Raw genomic sequence first — 19,060 nt, 5'->3', positions numbered from 1 at the left:
GATATTTCTTTGAAGGGCTGTATGGTGGGCAATCAGTACTAATGAAGGTCTGCACATATTATCCCACAGTACTGTGAATCTCTCAGCTAACTTTAATTCAGATACTTTTAAGGATCTAAATGCTTTATTGACAGTGGTGTATTTAAAGATCTGGGGAAAGATGTTTTTTATTCCATCAGTGATTCATTTCTCATTAGCTGTGTTTACATGGACTATCTATAATCAGCTTAATAGCCCAATCAGTAGTAAGAAGATCATCATGTAAACACCACAATCAGATCGGACTGACCTAGTCTGGCTCAGTCAGAATTAATTTTTAATCAGATTTAGAAAGCTAGAGTAACGTTTTTGTATGGATCAGCAGAAAATAGAATCTGATCCGTGGGTACATTTAAGTGTACACTTTTTCTAGTCGGAAAGTTTTGAGTTATTTTCTTCATATATTTGAATCTTTTCAGCATCATAGAATTAGGAGCTTTCATCAGTTGTAAACACATTTATTCTGCAGTGAGTTCAAGGATATGATCAGTAGTTTATTAGTTTATTACGCTGCTAATTTCTGCTTTAATTACTTCTTTAAAAAAGTACAAAGTTTTGTTTTTCAGGGCTAAAACCTAATTTCAGACATGAAAACAATCCGATTCTCTCCCTCCATTTGTCTCATGTTATACTGTCAAACATAATGATAGTTTTAATAAGCTTTACTGCAGCTTTAAGCCTGACTAGCAGTAACTCAGTACTTGTGTGACTTGCATATGAAACCATAATATTATGGTTTCCACATAAAGTCACAATAATGTGGAAAATATATCTGTATGTGTGATCCAAAAAAGCAGTCTTTTTTCACAATTATTACTGTATAACAGTCCAGTCTTTATTATTTTGTTATTATATTGTTGCACAGTATAATACCATCTAATGAAGCTAGGTTCAGTTTTCCATTTATTCAGGCAAACTTACCATTCTAATTTTTGCCCTTGCACTTTACAACTCACATTCTGCTGAAATTTACAAATGGTTGTCATAGAGTGGTGCAGAAGAAAACCTTGGTTTTTACTACTGAATTTTTTTTTGGGAAATGCGGGTGTTTGTAAAAGTTCAGTAATATAAAGGAGGGTAAGAGTGTGCACTATTTTTTCCTTCAGTATAGTTCTTTTCACGGCTCTAAACATCCATTTTTACTGTGTCTGGTAAATGTTCCTATTAAGTCCAGCTTTGAAAACACCAGGTTATTACTGCTCATATCTTCTCCTGCAGTGACTCTGTGACTTTGTTTGCAGGTAGAAAACACAATTCGCAGACTGACTTTGGGCATTTTCCAAGGTTTGACCCCAGGGAAGCTTAAAATAAAGAGGTCATGCTGGCAAAAAAGCACAAATCACAAAAAAGATAGAGTAAAAACAATAACTTTATTAATTAGGGTAAAAAACTTTATTAAGCAGGGTAAAATCCAACCTGGCTTAATGTGCAAAAGTAAACACCCCCATGTACTAGTAAATTATCAATCCGTCTTGATGGAACTTGTTACAACTAAGTCATAAATAAGTCTTTTACATCGTTTGCTCTAGGATGAGGTGGTTTTTCAGCCATATTGAAGTAGATGTATTTTGCAAAACTGCAATGAAAATACCTTTTCACCCCATATCAGTCACGTGATCAACAGCCAAATCCTACTACTGGTGAAAATGTCAAAGAAGACAACAGGAAGTAGTAATCGGAGAGTGGTGGTTTGTTTTTTTCTGGACAATATGCAGCTGACTCCACCAGAGCACTCACAGCATTGCTCAGTTCATAAAAAGTTGTGTGTTATTAGAACATGCTGAATCCATAGTTTTTCTGTAAAATTGTCTACTATGATTTACCCAAAAGGTTGAACATAGCTGCTCTCATATATAAGGGGCCTGAATAAGATGCCAACGTTTCCTCTGATGGTTGATAGCTGCTGTGACTGTTTACATCTGTTACCTTGATTTTGAATGACTTATAGCAGAGACAAGCTTGTTCTCATATGATTTTAATTAATGGAGAAATCAAAATAGTAAAATTGTGGGTTTTTTTACATTAGCTGAATCTAGACAAAGATTCACTCACATTTGTAATAGAAACGTTGCTAGAGAAAGTCAGTAGGATATTTTGTCTTAAAACATTGTAAATTGTACAACTATTTCTGTGCGACTCTCCTCATCTGGTCATACTGTAACTACACATATATGGTTCGAAATAAAGTATTTTTTTTCCAATTAACATAGAAGGAGTCAGGATTGTTTTCCAGCACAAACACTGTAAGTAATTTGTTGCTTTTCACGACAGGCAGGAGATTTCTACTTAAACGCCATGAAATGGAAAATAAATATTGACTTTGTTTATGAATCATTTTGAGCGTGTGGTAATGTTTCGCCTGCTGTTTTCCTATTAGTCGCATCTTAATGTTTTTCAAAACCATAGCATTATTTAAGAGTTTTCTCACAGCTTGGAGTTCATTGACAATTGCTGAACATCATTAAAAAGGTCTTACTTCCAATGGAATAATTGTCTGAAGCACAAGTTGGAGAAACCTGATTGAAAAGTTGATGAGAAACAAAGAGCTGTATTGTTGTTGTGAAATGTTAGATTGTTATTTACTTATTTATTTTATTGTTTCACAGCCTTTGGACTATGAATCCAAGAGACGCTACATGATGGTGGCAGAGGCAACTAACAGCCACCCAGACACTCGGTTCTTGCCTCTGGATGAGTTCAGCGACAGGACGACGCTGAAGATTTTTGTGGAGGATGTCGACGAGCCGCCTGTCTTCTTCTCAGCAGTCTATGAGTGGAAGATTCCTGAGAATGCAGCAGTGGGAACAGTGGTTGGCACCGTTAGTGCCAGAGACACTGACACAGTCAACAATCCCATCAGGTAGTGTGAGCAGGAGTGGGGTGTGGGGTGTGGGGCATCTGCCATCCAGCATCCAACAACTGGCATGATAATGACGGGTTAGACACCCAAACTGAAACACCTGGAGACAGCTTCCTCCACAGGGTGAAAAATCATTCCATTTCAAACAGGCTTACTGGCTTGCTGCATCCATTTCTACCTCCTTGATCTCTGGATACCCAGAACATGGTCATATTTATCTCATAATACTTTAGTGGGAAATGAGCCCTCCTGAATAAATCATGACATTTCTTTTTTTTTCTTTTTTTTTTTTGCACCTCACGGGGTTTTCTGTCTATTGCAGCGGTATTATCGCAAAGCGACGTCGCAGAGAACGTGCGAATGTAATAAAGCACCGTGCGAGATGGCATATGGAATTGAGATTTGCCGTCATTTGCAAGTGGGGCACGTTGCAGAGGAGACAGCCGTACAAGCGCTGCCTGTAGTCCATCTCAGCAGAGCTTAAGAGTGGCAGGTGCTGCATATCATGCTCAGCGCAGCGTCTATTATTGTCCCTCCGGTGACAGTGTTTCATTGATTAATAAATTCAGGCTGACATTTTAGGGGTTTCCAGAGTTCCAGTAAATATGATTAAGTTTGCCATGTCCAGACCTTCTTTGAATTAGTGCACAGAAATGATGTCACCTTAAAGTCAGATAAGAGTTAAATGTATGACGATTTTAAAGACAATGCTCTAGGAAAAAATAAATAAATTCTCTCACAACAGTGATGATTGGAAGTTGGTGGACAATTATTCAGACAACTCAACTATGATATAGAAACCATATTAAATCTGTGAATAAATCAGGGAGTTCACCATCCTCTGAACAATGAAAAGATTTAGAAAGCATGCAAAAACGTGTCTGAAAACAAATTCTGACTTGCTTAGATTGCTACATCCTTACACAGGTGATTCTGTAAGGGTCTTAACATCCTTGCCAGTACAAACATATGATTCATCTCCATGTCTGTGGTTTACTTTTAATCTCTGTCTGTCTCAGATGCAACATAGAGCATGCATATACTTTGGATGCACTGGAATTAAAATTTGAACAAGATTACTTCAAAAATAAAAACCTCTTCCAATTCATTATCATACATAATACTTGAGATGGATGGATGATTATACAGATAAAACTAAAAACATTATATGAAGGAATAAAGTCTGAAAAACTAAGTTATCCATTCTCTTCCAAAATGCTGTTAAATTCCATGCTTTAAAAAAAAAAAAGTTTATAAATTACTCATCAGTTATACATATCATCGAGAAAAGCAAGGGTTGCTAATTAAAAATGAAAATCAATTTATATTGACTGGAAGCATAAACAAATCTGTTATCAGTGTAAGGTGCTGTGTCCTTGCACCACTTTGTTGTCACTTTTCTTTCACTAGCTTGTGTGTGTACTTGCTTTGCTGGATATCTGTCAACAGATAAAAATATGAGCAGTTTGTCTAATTAATTTCCCTGCGGTTTTGCAATGTCTTCTTTGCCCAGAAACCAACCTTCCGTGTTAAATGTGCCATTTCTGTGAATTTCTCTCCCCCAGATACTCAATCGACAAAAAGACCGATGCCACCAACGCTTTCAAAATAGACCCAAACAATGGAACCATAGCTATCGCTAAGGCTTTGGATCGAGAAACTGCAGACTGGCACAACATGAGCGTTGAAGCCAAGGAAACCAGTAAGGATATCTTGTTGATAGAGCCCCGGCACATTTATTTTCATTCCCATTCGAAGCCTCTAGTCAATGTGTTCCAGGAAATTCACAACTAACTAGATGGCTGTTTTTTTTTTTACTTTTGGAGTGAATGTATATTAAAAAACCTGCAAACTGGTATACATGTAAAAACTTTATAAATTAAGGTAGAAGTGAAAAGTTCTAATTAATTTGATTTTTTTTTTTAAATAAAGCAGTCACAGATTCATTTCAGTGTATATTTTTCAAGTAAGATTTCTGCTGATTTAATTTTGGTGATTGTCTTTAGCTTGTGAAAAAACAAACTTCAGTTTTTTTTTGTTTTGAACAGACCAATAATAGAACAAAATTTAATGCAAAATTATGTTATGACCTAAGCAATTAAATCAGTTAAAGGGGAAACTGCTGACTCTTCATGTATTGAGTAAAGCTTGTTTTTCGCAGAGTACTGAAATAAAAAAAAAAAATGTGGAAAGTGGAGTGGAAGAAAAAACTATGGTCAAAAATGGAATAACCTCAATTTCAAAGTTAGTGTCTGCCTACCAGGAACTCTTACAATACTTTCTGCTGACAAGCCTTATGGAGATCCTGATTTAATTCAGCAAACCTAAACCCCAGAGATTTGGTTGAATACCGTCAGCTGGAAGATGAATGAAATCAGACCCGACAGGTGAGCTGAAGGCCACTTCTAAAGCAAGCTGGGCTTCTTCAGCAGAGACGCAGCCTGATCATCTCCATGCTGTATTAACAGAAGCAAATTTCTGTGAAATGTTCCATTTGGACAAAATACGTTTAAATTTCAATTATATTCTATATCTGCCTTAGGGTATCTGCCTTATGGTACATATGAAGTCTTTAGCATTGAACTAAGTTTTAGTTACGACTTTTTTGGATTCTTCACTGAGACTCTTGAAAGTTGCAGGGAGTAGAAGTTTTTTTTCTACCTGGCTTTGCTCTAATAATCACTAACTTGCACTTGTCAGCTAACATGCTGCAAGTAGCTTTAATCATTTGTACACAGATTCAGTTTTTTCACCTGAAATGCTTGGTTGATGGTGACTGTAAGTAGTACAGGTACAGGTGGATGTACCTGTGGAGTCCATGAAGTGAAGTTAGATGATCAAACAATTACTCAACCAGGCTGGATGGTTTGATAATCAGCAGTAGTACCAGTCATAAGTAGCAAAGGTAGATGCAGTTTTGTTGTTTGTATGAAGCAAACAACAATATTTCTGAAGAGCTTTTCAGCCATAGTACACTCAATATTTATATGGCTTATTTATATGGTTTCAGTCGAAAGAAAGTCATATATTAAGTTTCTTGAAAGATGAATGATTTGAACCTGAACCTTTTCTTCTTTAAATGCACAATTTTACAATTAAAATTTAGACAGAAAGAGAACACATTAATGTTATAATGTTACTGTTCGCAAACTATTTCACATGCAAACACTCCATGAATGAAACATGAGTTTATAAAAGATGCACCTGGAAAGTTATGACATGCCTCTCAACTTTCCATTTGTAGCATTTCAGTCCATTAAGAAATTAATTATAGTTCATATTTCAGGTAGAATAGAAATAACAGCTTGGTTTATCACTCTGAAAAATTGCACAACTGGTTGCTAAGCACAATCTGACTGGAATACTTATACTTAAAGAGAGTTATGCATTTAACATGAAGCACACAATGATGTTGTTTCTGAAAAGTCTTTTTTCTTTAACCTCCCATGCAAAGTAAACATAGATCACTTGATTGTCTGAGGTCAGCTGGACAGATTATTCTTTGCAAAATAACACAAACTTAGTCAGATTACATGAAGAACAGAAATATTCTTTGATTGTCTAATATCACCTTGGATCGTCACTTGAATTTTAGCTCGAACTTTGACTGGGACATTCAAACACATGAATATTGTTTGATGTAGACCATCCATTCTTGCTCTGGCTGTATGTTTAGGATTGTTGCTGCTTTTACAGGTTCAAACCATCTTCTTTTCTACTTCCCCACCACCATTTTCATCTCAATGTTCTCAGGGTGATATTCAGTGTTTTTCACTACACATGCTGTTTAATATTCAGGGCAAAACGCTTGGTTTTGTGAAGTTTGTGGTTCATTCAATTGCATCCATTGATTATTATGTTCCGGTTCTGCTCAGCAGTCCTCATTGTGCAGCGCATTCGTGTTCTTAGAGAACCAAACATTTATCAGTCTGAAGTGTTATTTTGCCACAGCTTTCACAAAGCATCTGTGATACATGCACCCAGTGGACTTCAGTAGATGTCTGTCTTCACTACTGCAGTGCAAAGCCATTTATCCTCCTCCGTGGTGGTGTTCATCACCGTGCTGGACGTAAACGACAACGTGCCAAGGCTTGCGAGGGATTACCAGCCATATATCTGCGAGGGCACGCAAGCAGGAGAAGTATGTACATTATGATGCGCTCATGTTCAGGATTTACTATGCGGCAATGTTATAATCAAAAAGTGTTTTAATATGGTGTAATGCTTTGTCACACAAGAACATAGTCATTTGATCCTGTTTTCTTTTCTGTGATGACGACATGAAAACATTTGATATTTGGACACCAGGTACATTAAAGTATCAGCAGCTGAATTAAATTTCTTTATTATTTCTCAAAAAGAAGAGGAGTAGGTAGTCGAAAACCCACTGCATTGTATTATATGATGTTTGTGTTTTAGTAATTGCGGTGCTTATTTTTCTCCTCTCCCTTTGTGTCTCTTGAGCTCATTCATCTTCTCAGTGCCGTCGACCCGGACAAGGCTGTGGAGGAGCACCACTTCTACTACTCCATGGTTCCTCAGGAGCGCATCAATCCAAACTTCACCATCAGAGATAATCAAGGTTACATTTACTTGAAAAGGCAGCTAATAATACTTTTAGAATTGTATAGTGGGTTCATAGATTTTGTAGTAGTGCTAACCCAGATAATTCACTGTCTTCAAGTTAACTAATCTATTGTGCAATATTTAGTGTTTTATTGCTATTTAAGAAAGCTGCTTCATCAAGATTGTGTTTTATCTATCTGCTAGCCCACGGTTTCTTGATATTATTTCACCAAGGTCTCTTCAGTTGCATGAAGACTGGATTAAACATCCAGCCAGATTCTGTTTATAGAAGTCATAATTTGTCTGAATAGACAATCACTGACTGGTCGCCTGGGAAAACATTCAACATTGTTCAAAAATTGGATTTGGAGTATTGACTTTAATCAAAAATTATAGGATGTTGGTCCTGACACAAATCCTTGAAAATACTCAATAAGCACAACATTTCAAATGCAGGTGGAAGTTGGGTTGTTTGCTATTAAACACTTATGGTTTTAAAAGGGGAAAAAAAAAATCACAAAGCAAATCCTGAAGGTCTTGTTGAAGTCCAAAGCTCTACAGTGTATCTGGAAGGTATTCACTGCGCTTCACTTTTTCCATATTTTATTGTGTTACAGCCTTATTCCAAATAGTATTAACTTAGTCAATTTCCTCAAAATTCATCATAATTACCCCATTATGATGATGTGGAAAAAACACATTTTTGCTAAATTATTAAAAATAGAAAACCAAGAAATCACATTTATGTCAGTTCTTTCAGCCTTTGTTTAATAATTAATGATCCACCTTTGACATCAATTACAGCCTCGAGTCTTTTTGAATATGATGCCACAAACTCAGCTTACCGATCTTGTGGCTCATTCGTATTTGCTTTACTTCTCCAGTTACACCAGGTTGCAAGACTTCATAAGGATGCTGTTGATTTATTAAGATTTAGGGAGTTAATACATTTTAGCTTCTTTTTTTAAAAAAAACGCTCTGTTAACATCCATGCCAGCTTGCTGCTCATTAGCTCATGCTGGTAAAACACAGTTTGGCGGAATGACACTTGGAGGTTTCATTTATTTCACGTTACAATCTCGCTGGTTCATTTTATTCACACACAGTCGAAGTCTGAATTTTGTTACATCTGCAGGGATAAACAGCAACAACAATATTGGCCTGCTTCCAATAAGGCATCCCTGTTAAGTTTTCAGCCACCTATAAAAAATACATTTCCTTAGACTGGATGTAAGGTAATCCATCTTTATAGACAATATACTAAGCTGTGTGGAAACAGAGCATAAAAGCTGCAGGTACATTTTTCTTCTTTGGACAGAGCCAAATTAGTTTTTTTTTTTCTTTTTTTTTTCTCTGGTTGCAATCTGAGCTTCCTAACATTAAGCTGTTTGCAGACATGCAACAAATGTACATTTAAAGAGTCTGATTTGAATTAAAAACATTGTGTTTTGCTAAATAGTTTAAAATGTAACTGATTATAGTTTTAGCTTCAGTCTAGGCAACAAACTTCGGTGGCAGTTTGAATAAGTCCTCCATGAAGTTGAGCAAATGAGCTCTTGGGTGACTTGGTCTTTTTGCAGGGACATTTGGCATAAATTAAATCTGTAATTATTCTTCTAGGAAGAAGAAATGTCATTATGAACATTCCTGACATTTCTTGCAAAAGACTTAAGGCTACAGTGCACACCTCTGCACACCAGTAAAAAATGTGATCAGTCTGTATGCATTTCCTTACAGTGGCTGTAAAACTTTTGTGAGCATAAATTCATTCAATGAATACACCAAAGGACCACTAACAGTGCACAAAACACCTGGGATATGAGCTTTCATATATATTTAACTGTCTTAACTTAGGCTCTTCAACACATCCGTGTCTGCCTTTTACATTTAGACACGAGAAAACCTGTGTCCATACCATGAACATCTCATTTTTATTGATATAAATTTGATTTGTATCCTCAAAGCTCATGGTTTTAAGAAGTAGTGTTGTCTGAATATGCATCATGTCATAATGTCCAGCTGGATGTACTGAAAAGACGGTAAATAACTGTCAATTTATTGCACATGTTGAAACTGTGGGCTACAATCACACCAATAGAAGAACAAAACTGCTTGAACTCAGGCTACAAACACACACACGGAGTACACTTACCAACCTCTCTGACAACCCGTCTTCTCTCTCATTTCCCTCCTCCTCTTTCTTCTGATTACACACTAGTCTTAAACCTCACACACAACCACACATTTCCAACAGCAGTCAGCAAACAGAACATTTGAAACAAGAGAACAGCTTTGTTAAGATTAATTTTACTGCAGGGTTGCTACTCTTTGTCAAAGAGCCTCCTATCTAAATGATTGGATTCCATTAATTGAGTCATAACTTAGTGGTCATAATTTATTGATTGAATAATTTGAACTTTAAATGAGAGCTTTTCTTATTATTCAATAGAATAATTACATAATTTGACATGTTTAGGCAGCAGATACAGTAGTTCTTCTCTCATTGGTAGTTTGTTGAGTTTCTCAGTCTCTGGCTTCTTTAAACGGTGGAGGAAGATTTCAGTCAGTGAGTCATCAGTAGAAGAAGATTTAGCTGAAAGTGGGAGACAAAAGTAAGAAGTTGCTTGTGAATTGTCTCAACTGAAAAATATATTAAACTGCAGTTATTAAACCTCCTTAAAGGTCAGAAATGAAATTTCAAAAGATGTCCTCTTCTTCCAATATGCCAAAGTTATGAAAATAAGGCATAATTTTGTAAATAAATTTTGACATTTCCTGACAAAAAAAATCTTGAAGAAAACTAATAGTTTATTCTTAAAAGTGTAATGTGACATAAACTGCATGCTGTTAAAAATCCACTTCTGATTGGTTGATCAGGCTCTCTGACTAATCTTTCTATAGATTCAATTAAGCTCTGTAATTAACAGAAAGACAAAAAAGCACATATTTTACTCGATCAGCTTTGAACCAAGGAGACTAACATAAAGATTTTTGTTTGGATTGTAGATTTTGTGACATTCATTTGGTTTTTGTGTGAAGAAATTACAAAAACATTTTTTCCCCCTGCGCCTCATGGATACACTCATTTTAAGAAGTATGGATTCTGAAAAATAATCCTTTTCTTTTCCCTTCCCCCCTCAATTGAACATTAACTGTCAGAAATCAAAAAAGCCTGATTGCCCCTTTCTTGAATCTTCTGAAAGACACAAAACTTTTGGGAAGAATTTTACTTTTATCATTTACAGTATATTACTATTCTGAGTTTAATTTCTTAATTATAAACCTTCTCCTGGTAGTTGTAGAAGTTTACAGAGAAAACCTTTGCTTGTTTGGTTTTCTTTTTACTTAATTAAATCATCAGAAGATACTATGATTATTAATAGTAATAATAAAGTACTTTTGATTATGATAATTACCAGGCCAGATTATTCATTAGAAATTGAAAAAAAAGTTCTTCAGACAGACTTTTATGATTGAATTTTGATTGCTTAAAAGACAGATTTGTTTGTTAGCTTAGCTTAATATAACTCAACGACTGCTGCACTCTTAATATTGTTCACATGCATAAATCTTTGAGTGTCTTTAGATGAGTAGTTTTCTAGTTTTGTGCGTTCGAGAAAGTAAATAAACATTTTTGCTTTGTTAGTCAAAGAACTGTAACTGTTTCTAAAGGTTTACAATAAATAGAGACAGTAGGAACAGAAACACGTCAATGGAACAGAAAGTACTTTTAAATGTATTCAATAAGCTATAATGAAACATACAATGGTGCGGTGAATTGGTGATTAGCCATGCGAGCACCTGACAGCCGTCCAGACAGCGACTGGCAGATAAATAATGAATCAAGAAAATGAACATTAAAGAAAGCGCATTACTATATGCCACACAGCTTATTTTATGTCAGTTATTGTTCAGTGGTCAAATTAAATGAAAGAAATGCAATGAAAACTGATTTTTCTCTAAGAAAAATCTGACTTCAAATTTTAAGTCGTATTAGGTTTTCCCACCCACTTCTAATCCTCTTTTTTAGGTACCCGCACATGGAGGAGCAGTTACTAAAAATTGTCTTTCACTCTTGACATCGTTCCAGATAACACGGCAGGCATTGTGGCGCGCAGGAGCACTTTCACACGTAAAGATCAGACTCAGTACCTGCTTCCTGTGGTGCTGACCGACAGCGGCACCCCGGCCCTCTCCAGCACCACCACGTTGACCATCGGCGTCTGCAGCTGCCTCCCTGCTGGCCATTGTCCCACTGCGGGGGTCGAGGCTCTCGCTCTCTCCGGGTTCAGCATGCAAACCTTAATAGGGATTTTAGTCTGCCTGGTCACTCTCACTGGTAAGTGTGAATGGACGTGAAGATGACTTCCTGGCAATTTTTTTAACAAGTGAAAGTCAATGTTCACTGTTCTTGAAGTCATGTAGCCATAAAGTTACCACTGTGTCAGGCAGGAGATCTGTCACATGAATATCCAGGAGGTCCAGTTTTGCACTGTTTGTCATTTGTGAAACAGGTTTTCATTTACTTTTTGACTGATTACTGAGTAGACAAGATTACTTCCTTCAAATGGATTTTACTCAGCTTTTCTGCCTGTCTTGTTTTTTGTGTTTTTACAAATTTTTCATTGGTCATACCTACATGTCATTGGTCATACCTAATCTTGTTGCTGTTTGTTTTGCATTTCCAACTTTTTTAATCTGTTTATTAAAAAACAGATTAAAAAAGATTAAAAACATTTTATCAAAAGTGTTGAAATAGTAACAATTAATTGAAATGTGTGAGCAGACATTCATGTCTTAAAATGTATAACGGCTTCTTCATAGGCTCCCCTTGTGCTCAACAGCATTCTCAAAATGTGTGCATTTCAGAAAACTACAACCACTGTGGAAATCTGTAGAAAAATGTTAAAGTTTAATATTGAAATAGGAATTTAAATTGAAAAAAACCCACCTTGAGACTTTTACCGAGGTTAATTTTAATTAGCGGCTAGCTGAATTATTAAGGTCAGCAGTGTTTCTTGAATCTTAATACCCATTCAAATAAACCATTGCATATTAATATGATGGTATTGAAAAACCTACAAATAGTTTGAGACTCAATTATATGCCGTAATAACAGATTGTGTCTCCAAGTGACCTTGACACAGTGTTATTGTTTAAGTGGTTCTGTCTCGTAGTTGTACAATTTAGATCTCAAATGATAAAAAAGGCACAAAATGACAAAGGGTGAAACTGCCTGCACCTGTTTTTAAGGAATGAAAACCATTAATTGGCTTATATTCTATGGGAAGAATATAAGTCAATTAATGAAATGCAATTTTATAGTATTTCTACTGAAATATGTAGATGTGGAGATGATAATGGATCAGATGAAGAAACAATCTGTTGTGATCAGTTGCCATGTTGAAAGCTGTTTAAACATTTGGGAGCAGACTGACAGACTGGGCATGAATCAAAAAAAAAATCTCTCAATTATTTGAGACACCATGATTAACTCCATTCCATCTGCAAACATAGTTGTTCTTTATGTCTACCATTCCCTCATAAAATGTCAGCTTTTTTGTGCCATGAAAAGGTGAACAATGATAAATCATATGGAAAAAATAAAAATGAAAAGAGAAGTAATTACCCTGTTATGTAGGGGTGCACATCCTTAAGACACACATTGTAACAGCTTTTGGTCAACAAACATTTTTTGATCAAAACTGAAATTACCTTGAGAAAATCTACAGTTTCATCTGAAGACACACTATACTAGAGGATGATGGCACCAACACTTTAGTGGAGGTACAGTATGTTGCTCTTTTAGTGTTGCATGATGAGCCAAAAATACTCATTTGGAATAGTGGCCCAAAATTTGAAGTCTGATTTCATCAGACGTCCTCCAACAAGGTTTTGGGTGATTGTAGGCTCAGAGGATTTCTTTGGAATAAATGCGTTGCTGCTTCAGTATTTAGTCCAGACATATGGAGGATTGTACCAGTACATGTTGGAAAATCTGTCAGCTCTTTTGATCTTTCTATCTGCCTGATTGTATAACATTTTTTCATAGAGCATATTTAAAATAGTTTAAGGAAAATGCAGTGTGGGGAACTGAAATACATAGGAACAATGCTACTTGACACACTATTGGCTGGCATTTGCAGAGCAGCCAATTCAGGGCTACTCTGCCACCGATTGGCTGGACCTCCCAGAGTGGAGATAAGGAAGACGGTAGCTAGGTAGTACTACTCTCCACCGTGCATATTAATGCATTTTAAGGTATATTTGACAGTTGAGCTAATAAAATAAATATTTCTCAATAAGGGGTCTCAAGAATTTGTGCATTTTAGTCTTTCATTGGCAGCTGTGGACCCAATCCATGCAAACACTGGATGTTTTTTAAAATTGGATTGTGATTATTTTTATTAAAGGTTTTTGCTGTGCCAGTGGCCTTTATTGAATAGGAGCTAGACAGGAAGAGGGGCAGAGAGAGAAGAAGAGGACATGCAGCAACAAGTACATTTGGTTCCACTAATCAAACCGGGGACAGCAGCGCTGTGAACTGTAGCCTCTGAATATGTTGTGTGTGCATGTCCTACCACTGAGCCATATGGCACCTGATTTATTTAATAATTTTAATTATACCAATTTTATAATTCGTTAAGAATTAACAACAATAGCAGAGAATAGGAAATGATGATGAACCCATGACATCATTTTGCATCCTGTAAGTGTGTAGTAGACCTTGCAAGAAAATGAAAAGGTTTTCCCCACCCAAATTTCAGATAATAATGAACTGACATAGTGGTACTAGCATTGGACTGCCTGGTGATATGCAGGCAAACAGATAATGTCTGTTTGCTCAACAGAGAAGTTTCTGCAAAGTTTGGACGAACAATGTATTCTGCTTATATTGCGTCACTATGTAGTCAGGATAGAGAGCTATGAGGCAGAGCTCCATCAGGTTTGTCAGATACTGCAAAGGAAATATCAGTAACAACTCTGTGGGATTTTTATGTTATCTGGCATTGCATGGACGCATGTTTTAAACTTGTATAAGTTCATATCTGTGTCTTTTACCCTTCTTGTTACATCAGTGAGCTGCAAGAGCAGCTTCTCTGGTTTTTCTTACTGGGAAAAAAACATTACCTGAGGAACAGCAACAGGAACAATTTATACAGCGACCGGGCAAAAAGACCTCCCAGACCCTGGATTCAGAGAACATAATTAAAGTCTTTCCCCTTTACCACAGAAAGTGATTTTTCATATTATGTAGACATCTAAAACTGAGTAAAATATTTCCGATCTGTTGCATGTTACTAAGTTTTGGTGATGAAGACCAAGTTTGGTTCCAGCAAATTTTGAGAAATATTTGATTTTCCAATACTCCTTCTACTTCTAATATTCATGATACCTGTGTTCACTACCATAATACAGATGTATGATGTGGATAATTTTTCATAGTCTTCTACTGACGGACATCTTGGCAAATTGAAATCCTTTGGATTCTTTGTCACCTCTTTGCAAGCTGCAAGCTTTACCTAAAGGATGCAAAAAAATCAAATGTCATAAAAATCCTATTCTTGGACAGCTGAGCCTCAAATCAGGTTAATAACACTCACTATGATTAATGCTGGTTGTGAACTAAAGAAAACTAATTTCTCTAATTAAATGAGAAGATGCTTCACCAAAATATTAGATTTACTGTGTGCACACTTTATACATCTTAGTAGATCATTTTTTAAATTCTGTTCTGGCCTCGGATTGAAACAAGCTAAAATAATTTTGATGTATTTAACCATTTGATTGCATTTAATTATAGAAAAAAATGCAATCAAAAGGTGACAGTTCAAATGTAGACAACCCACATTTGAACTGGGTTGTCTGAAATCCACTTCACTTTCAAAATTAGTTTTGTTTGATGTCGGCTGGTAACAGTTCCAAACATTAATATGATTGGGTGGCAGCAGATTAAAACCCCCCACATAATCCATTATGTGAAGAGCTCCCTCTATTCCAGGAGTTCATGTTCGGATCTGTCGCTATTACCAGAACATCTGCTTTGCTCTAAGGCTCAGACATTTTCTACTAAGCAGAAGCACCTTTTGCAAAGAGATGACAGCTAGTTCTTTGTCAGAGGGTGTATAATAGCTGCTGGGCCAGCAGTAAGGTAATGTGTTACATGGTGACATAGATAAGTGATAGAAGAGTCTGAACTACACATTTTCGAGGCATCTCATTGGTAAACAAACCATAAAACACTTTAGAAGAATATAAAACTGCTAGCAAAAAAAAATTAAGTCATGTTTTTCTGAAATGTTGTTTTCATAAAGTCCCTCTTTTCCAGCAGATGTGAACTAAAGCACTTCCACCTGACAACCGTTTGGCAAGTATATGAAACAGCAGGGTTTTCATTAACAAGTTTTTGCTTTCATTGTTGAGGCCACCTTTTTTTTTTTAACTCACCAGCGTGCCTTTAACACACGATTACAATGCTGGAGCGTGCTGTGCAATGATGCCAGGTAATGAGTGTATTGGTTGCAATACATCAGTACCAATGCCATCCTGGGACACTGATGGGTGTGCATAGTGAAGAGCTTTATTATGACCTTAGCTGCTTTGTGTCCTCCCTTTGCCCATCACATGAAAGATTAATGACAAAACCCGCTATGCTAACACTTCTCAGAGAACAAGAGCCTGTTAAAACAGTAGGAAAAGAAGATAAACGCTCTTTTAGTATTCTGTGTCACATGGAGCGAATAAAGGAATTTATTCTTTATTTTTGAAATGAAGTAAAAAAGTAAAATATTACCAATGTTTTTTTTTTCATATTTGCAGGAAAACATGTTGCAGAAAAACAAATCTGGCTGCTATTATTTTCATGCATGCTCCATCAGGCACCGTATGTTGTGTCTTTTTTTTGTTTTGTTTTGTTTTTTTCTTCTCGCTAAGCTCATGCCCTGGTGTTTAACTATAATGATCTCGCACTGTGTTGTGTCTGCAGCGCTGTCGGTTCTAATGCTGATTGTGAGGAGGCACAGGCGTAAGCAACAGGAGGGGACGGATATGGAAGTGAAGGAGTTGGAGCTGCCCGAGACCTTTTCCCAGAAGGTGCTTTACTACGGAGAGAGGAGAGACGGCCTGGACTTCTGCCAGCCTCCCGTCCCACTGCGCCCCCATCCGAGGAGGAGAGACAGGAAACTGCGAAGGGAGGAAGTCAGGGCCAGCATACGGATGTCGCTCCGAGAGTCACACCTCATTGGGCCGGAGGACGAGGTATTCAGGCAGTTTATCCTGGACAGACTGGCAGAAGCCGATCAGGATCCTTATGTCCCACCATTTGATTGCCTTCGGACTTACGCTTACGAAGGGTCAGGGTCGTCCTCAGGGTCTTTGAGCTCATTGGACTCCTGTTTGGAATTTGAACCTGAGAAACCTGTGTGTAACTCCAATCCTTATGCAGTAAGACTCACCCCTTGGTACGGAGGAGCAGAGGAGGACACATTCTTCTAAAGATTGATTCCCCCCCACCGTTTATATATTGATAACAATTGTTAAAGGGTAGAAAGACCAGGACAATTTGTGTCCAGTAGGCTTTAATCAAACAGACATTGATGATTTCTCATAGGCATATTCACACTCATTAAATATTTTTCACATTTTATCCGGATTTAATGTGGTAGGTCAGTTCAAAGTAATTCAACATTTGATTTTGAAGATGATGGAAAATGATCCATGACTTTCAAATGTTTCATCAGTGTATATTTTTTGAGTAAAGGTGAATACAAACGTTTGCCCCACATTTGAGGTTTTTATTAAAAAGAAGTTGCAAGCCATGCTTCTGCTGCCTTGGGTTGGTTTGTTACATAGTATCTGAATGAAACCAAAATAAAATACATTGTGCTTGTAAAATGTGAAAAAAGAAAATCATGTAGGGTAAATGTTTGTACCAATATTTCTTGAAGTTTTTTTTTTTTTGTTAGATTTCAGGCTGACTTCTTCTCCCTGCTGTAAGGGCTGTTAAGGCTGCAGGCTTCAACATTTTTTTCTTCATCTTGACAGTTTGCACAATGACAAAGTGTACTTTTTAAAATGTCAAACTATTGCTGTGAAGATACTATCAAGCCTTATATAAAAACAGCTACTGCTGGCAAGCTTCACATATCCAATCCATTTTGGCAGCTGTATTTTTGTTGCTTTCTAAAACCACATATACTGCTCAACTCTCCTCTCTGTTCTTTACTTCTTTTAAATGTTATATTTATTGCCTAATACGTAATTTCAGCCTGTTTGACTGGGATTGTGTATCATTTAGTTGAAAATATTATTCCAATGAGATCATGTAAACGGCATTGGAGGAAATAAAAAGCATGCTCTTATATTCATAATTTTCTTATCACTTCTTATAGATTTTCCCACACTTCTTAAATATACTTGCTGTAACATTAAATGGCCTTTCAGGACCTGAATAAAGCTGGATCTGAATCTACCAAAAAGTTCTCAAATTATAATTGTATTATAATAATCAATGGCTTAGTCCACAATGTGTTTCTCTTTTACTCTTTTCCAATTCATATCCCAAGTTGTCCCCCTTTTCTCCATCTTTCCTTCTCCACTCTCATTTCAAACTACTTTCTTCTTCTATTGTTTATCAGTTCATTTCTCTTTTTAGGAGATACTTAAATTTCACATTCACAGCAGATCACAAAATTGTGCAAACTTTATCCAAATACAATACAATATTTATCCCAGAAGCTAAAAAAACCCAACTGGTTTAATTGAAAATTTAGAAAATGAGTTAGTATAAGCTTGATATATTAGTCTGCACAGACATAAACTAATACTTTGTCACAGAATCTTTTCTGTTCATTTTCAAGATTTGATCAGAGACACCATTTAACACCTGCCGACTATAGTGAATCCAATGTACTAGAAATAAATTTCAACAGACCTTGTAGGAATTTCTTGACATTTTATCCTTTTCATCTTGTAGCAAAAGCCATAGAGCTGTACAGATGTCCATTATACATCTAAATTTAGATTGCAACCTACCAAGGTTTTACTAAATTTAGCTTTATTTTAGTCTTAGCTTCTAAAGTATTGGTAAGACTAAAATGAAGCTATGTAAAGATCGTTCGTACAGTTTGTTAGCAACATCTTAAACTTTTTCACTTTTTCTTTCTCAGTTTTAGCTGAGATGTTTGTCTATGTAGGCCATGTGCCCTGTAACCTTACAGCTGTAGATCACAATTGTGTCGTAGCAACAGAAGCATTCCTGAAGGAAGTGGTTAACCATCTAGCTCTGCTGCTTTCCACCAACTCTTGGGGCCAATTTTAAGATTCCTTATCTTGTTATCTATAAGCTATACATTTGTAGCTTTTTTCCCTGACTACTTTGTTGCACTAAGCAGGAAGTGCATATTAGCTTTACTGTACACAATCTGCTGAACAATACACTCTCTGCTGGAACTGAAAAATAGGCTGTTGAGAAGCCTATTTCTCAAAACTATTTCTGTTTTTTATAAGATGAATAAAACATAATGTCACTAACACTTCTTTTCTTCATCTCATTATGACGTTGCACTTTCATTATTGCTAAAAGGTATTACTGGC

The 19,060-nt window shown here is 36.4% G+C and overlaps 1 protein-coding gene across 2 annotated transcripts in view; it reads left to right on the top strand.

Annotated features, from left to right (window-relative positions):
- Positions 1-17,933, top strand: part of LOC102237480 (cadherin-7-like) — a 31,996-nt gene extending 14,063 nt beyond the window's left edge. For both annotated transcript variants that reach the window (XM_023326818.1, XM_005813359.3), the window contains exons 8-13: positions 2,646-2,899; positions 4,465-4,601; positions 6,919-7,040; positions 7,364-7,481; positions 11,556-11,804; positions 16,452-17,933. In XM_023326818.1, coding sequence (XP_023182586.1) covers positions 2,646-2,899; positions 4,465-4,601; positions 6,919-7,040; positions 7,364-7,481; positions 11,556-11,804; positions 16,452-16,960 — 1,389 coding nt within the window. In that variant the 3' untranslated portion in view covers positions 16,961-17,933. The remainder of the gene's footprint in view (positions 1-2,645; positions 2,900-4,464; positions 4,602-6,918; positions 7,041-7,363; positions 7,482-11,555; positions 11,805-16,451) is intronic.
- The last annotated feature ends 1,127 nt before the right edge of the window (positions 17,934-19,060 follow it).

The sequence above is a fragment of the Xiphophorus maculatus genome, chromosome 21 (assembly GCF_002775205.1).
Source record: "Xiphophorus maculatus strain JP 163 A chromosome 21, X_maculatus-5.0-male, whole genome shotgun sequence".
NCBI classification, from domain to species: domain Eukaryota; kingdom Metazoa; phylum Chordata; class Actinopteri; order Cyprinodontiformes; family Poeciliidae; genus Xiphophorus; species Xiphophorus maculatus.
The sequence above is the reverse complement of the archived record's forward strand: the minus strand, read 5'-3'. Positions and strand labels throughout refer to the sequence as shown.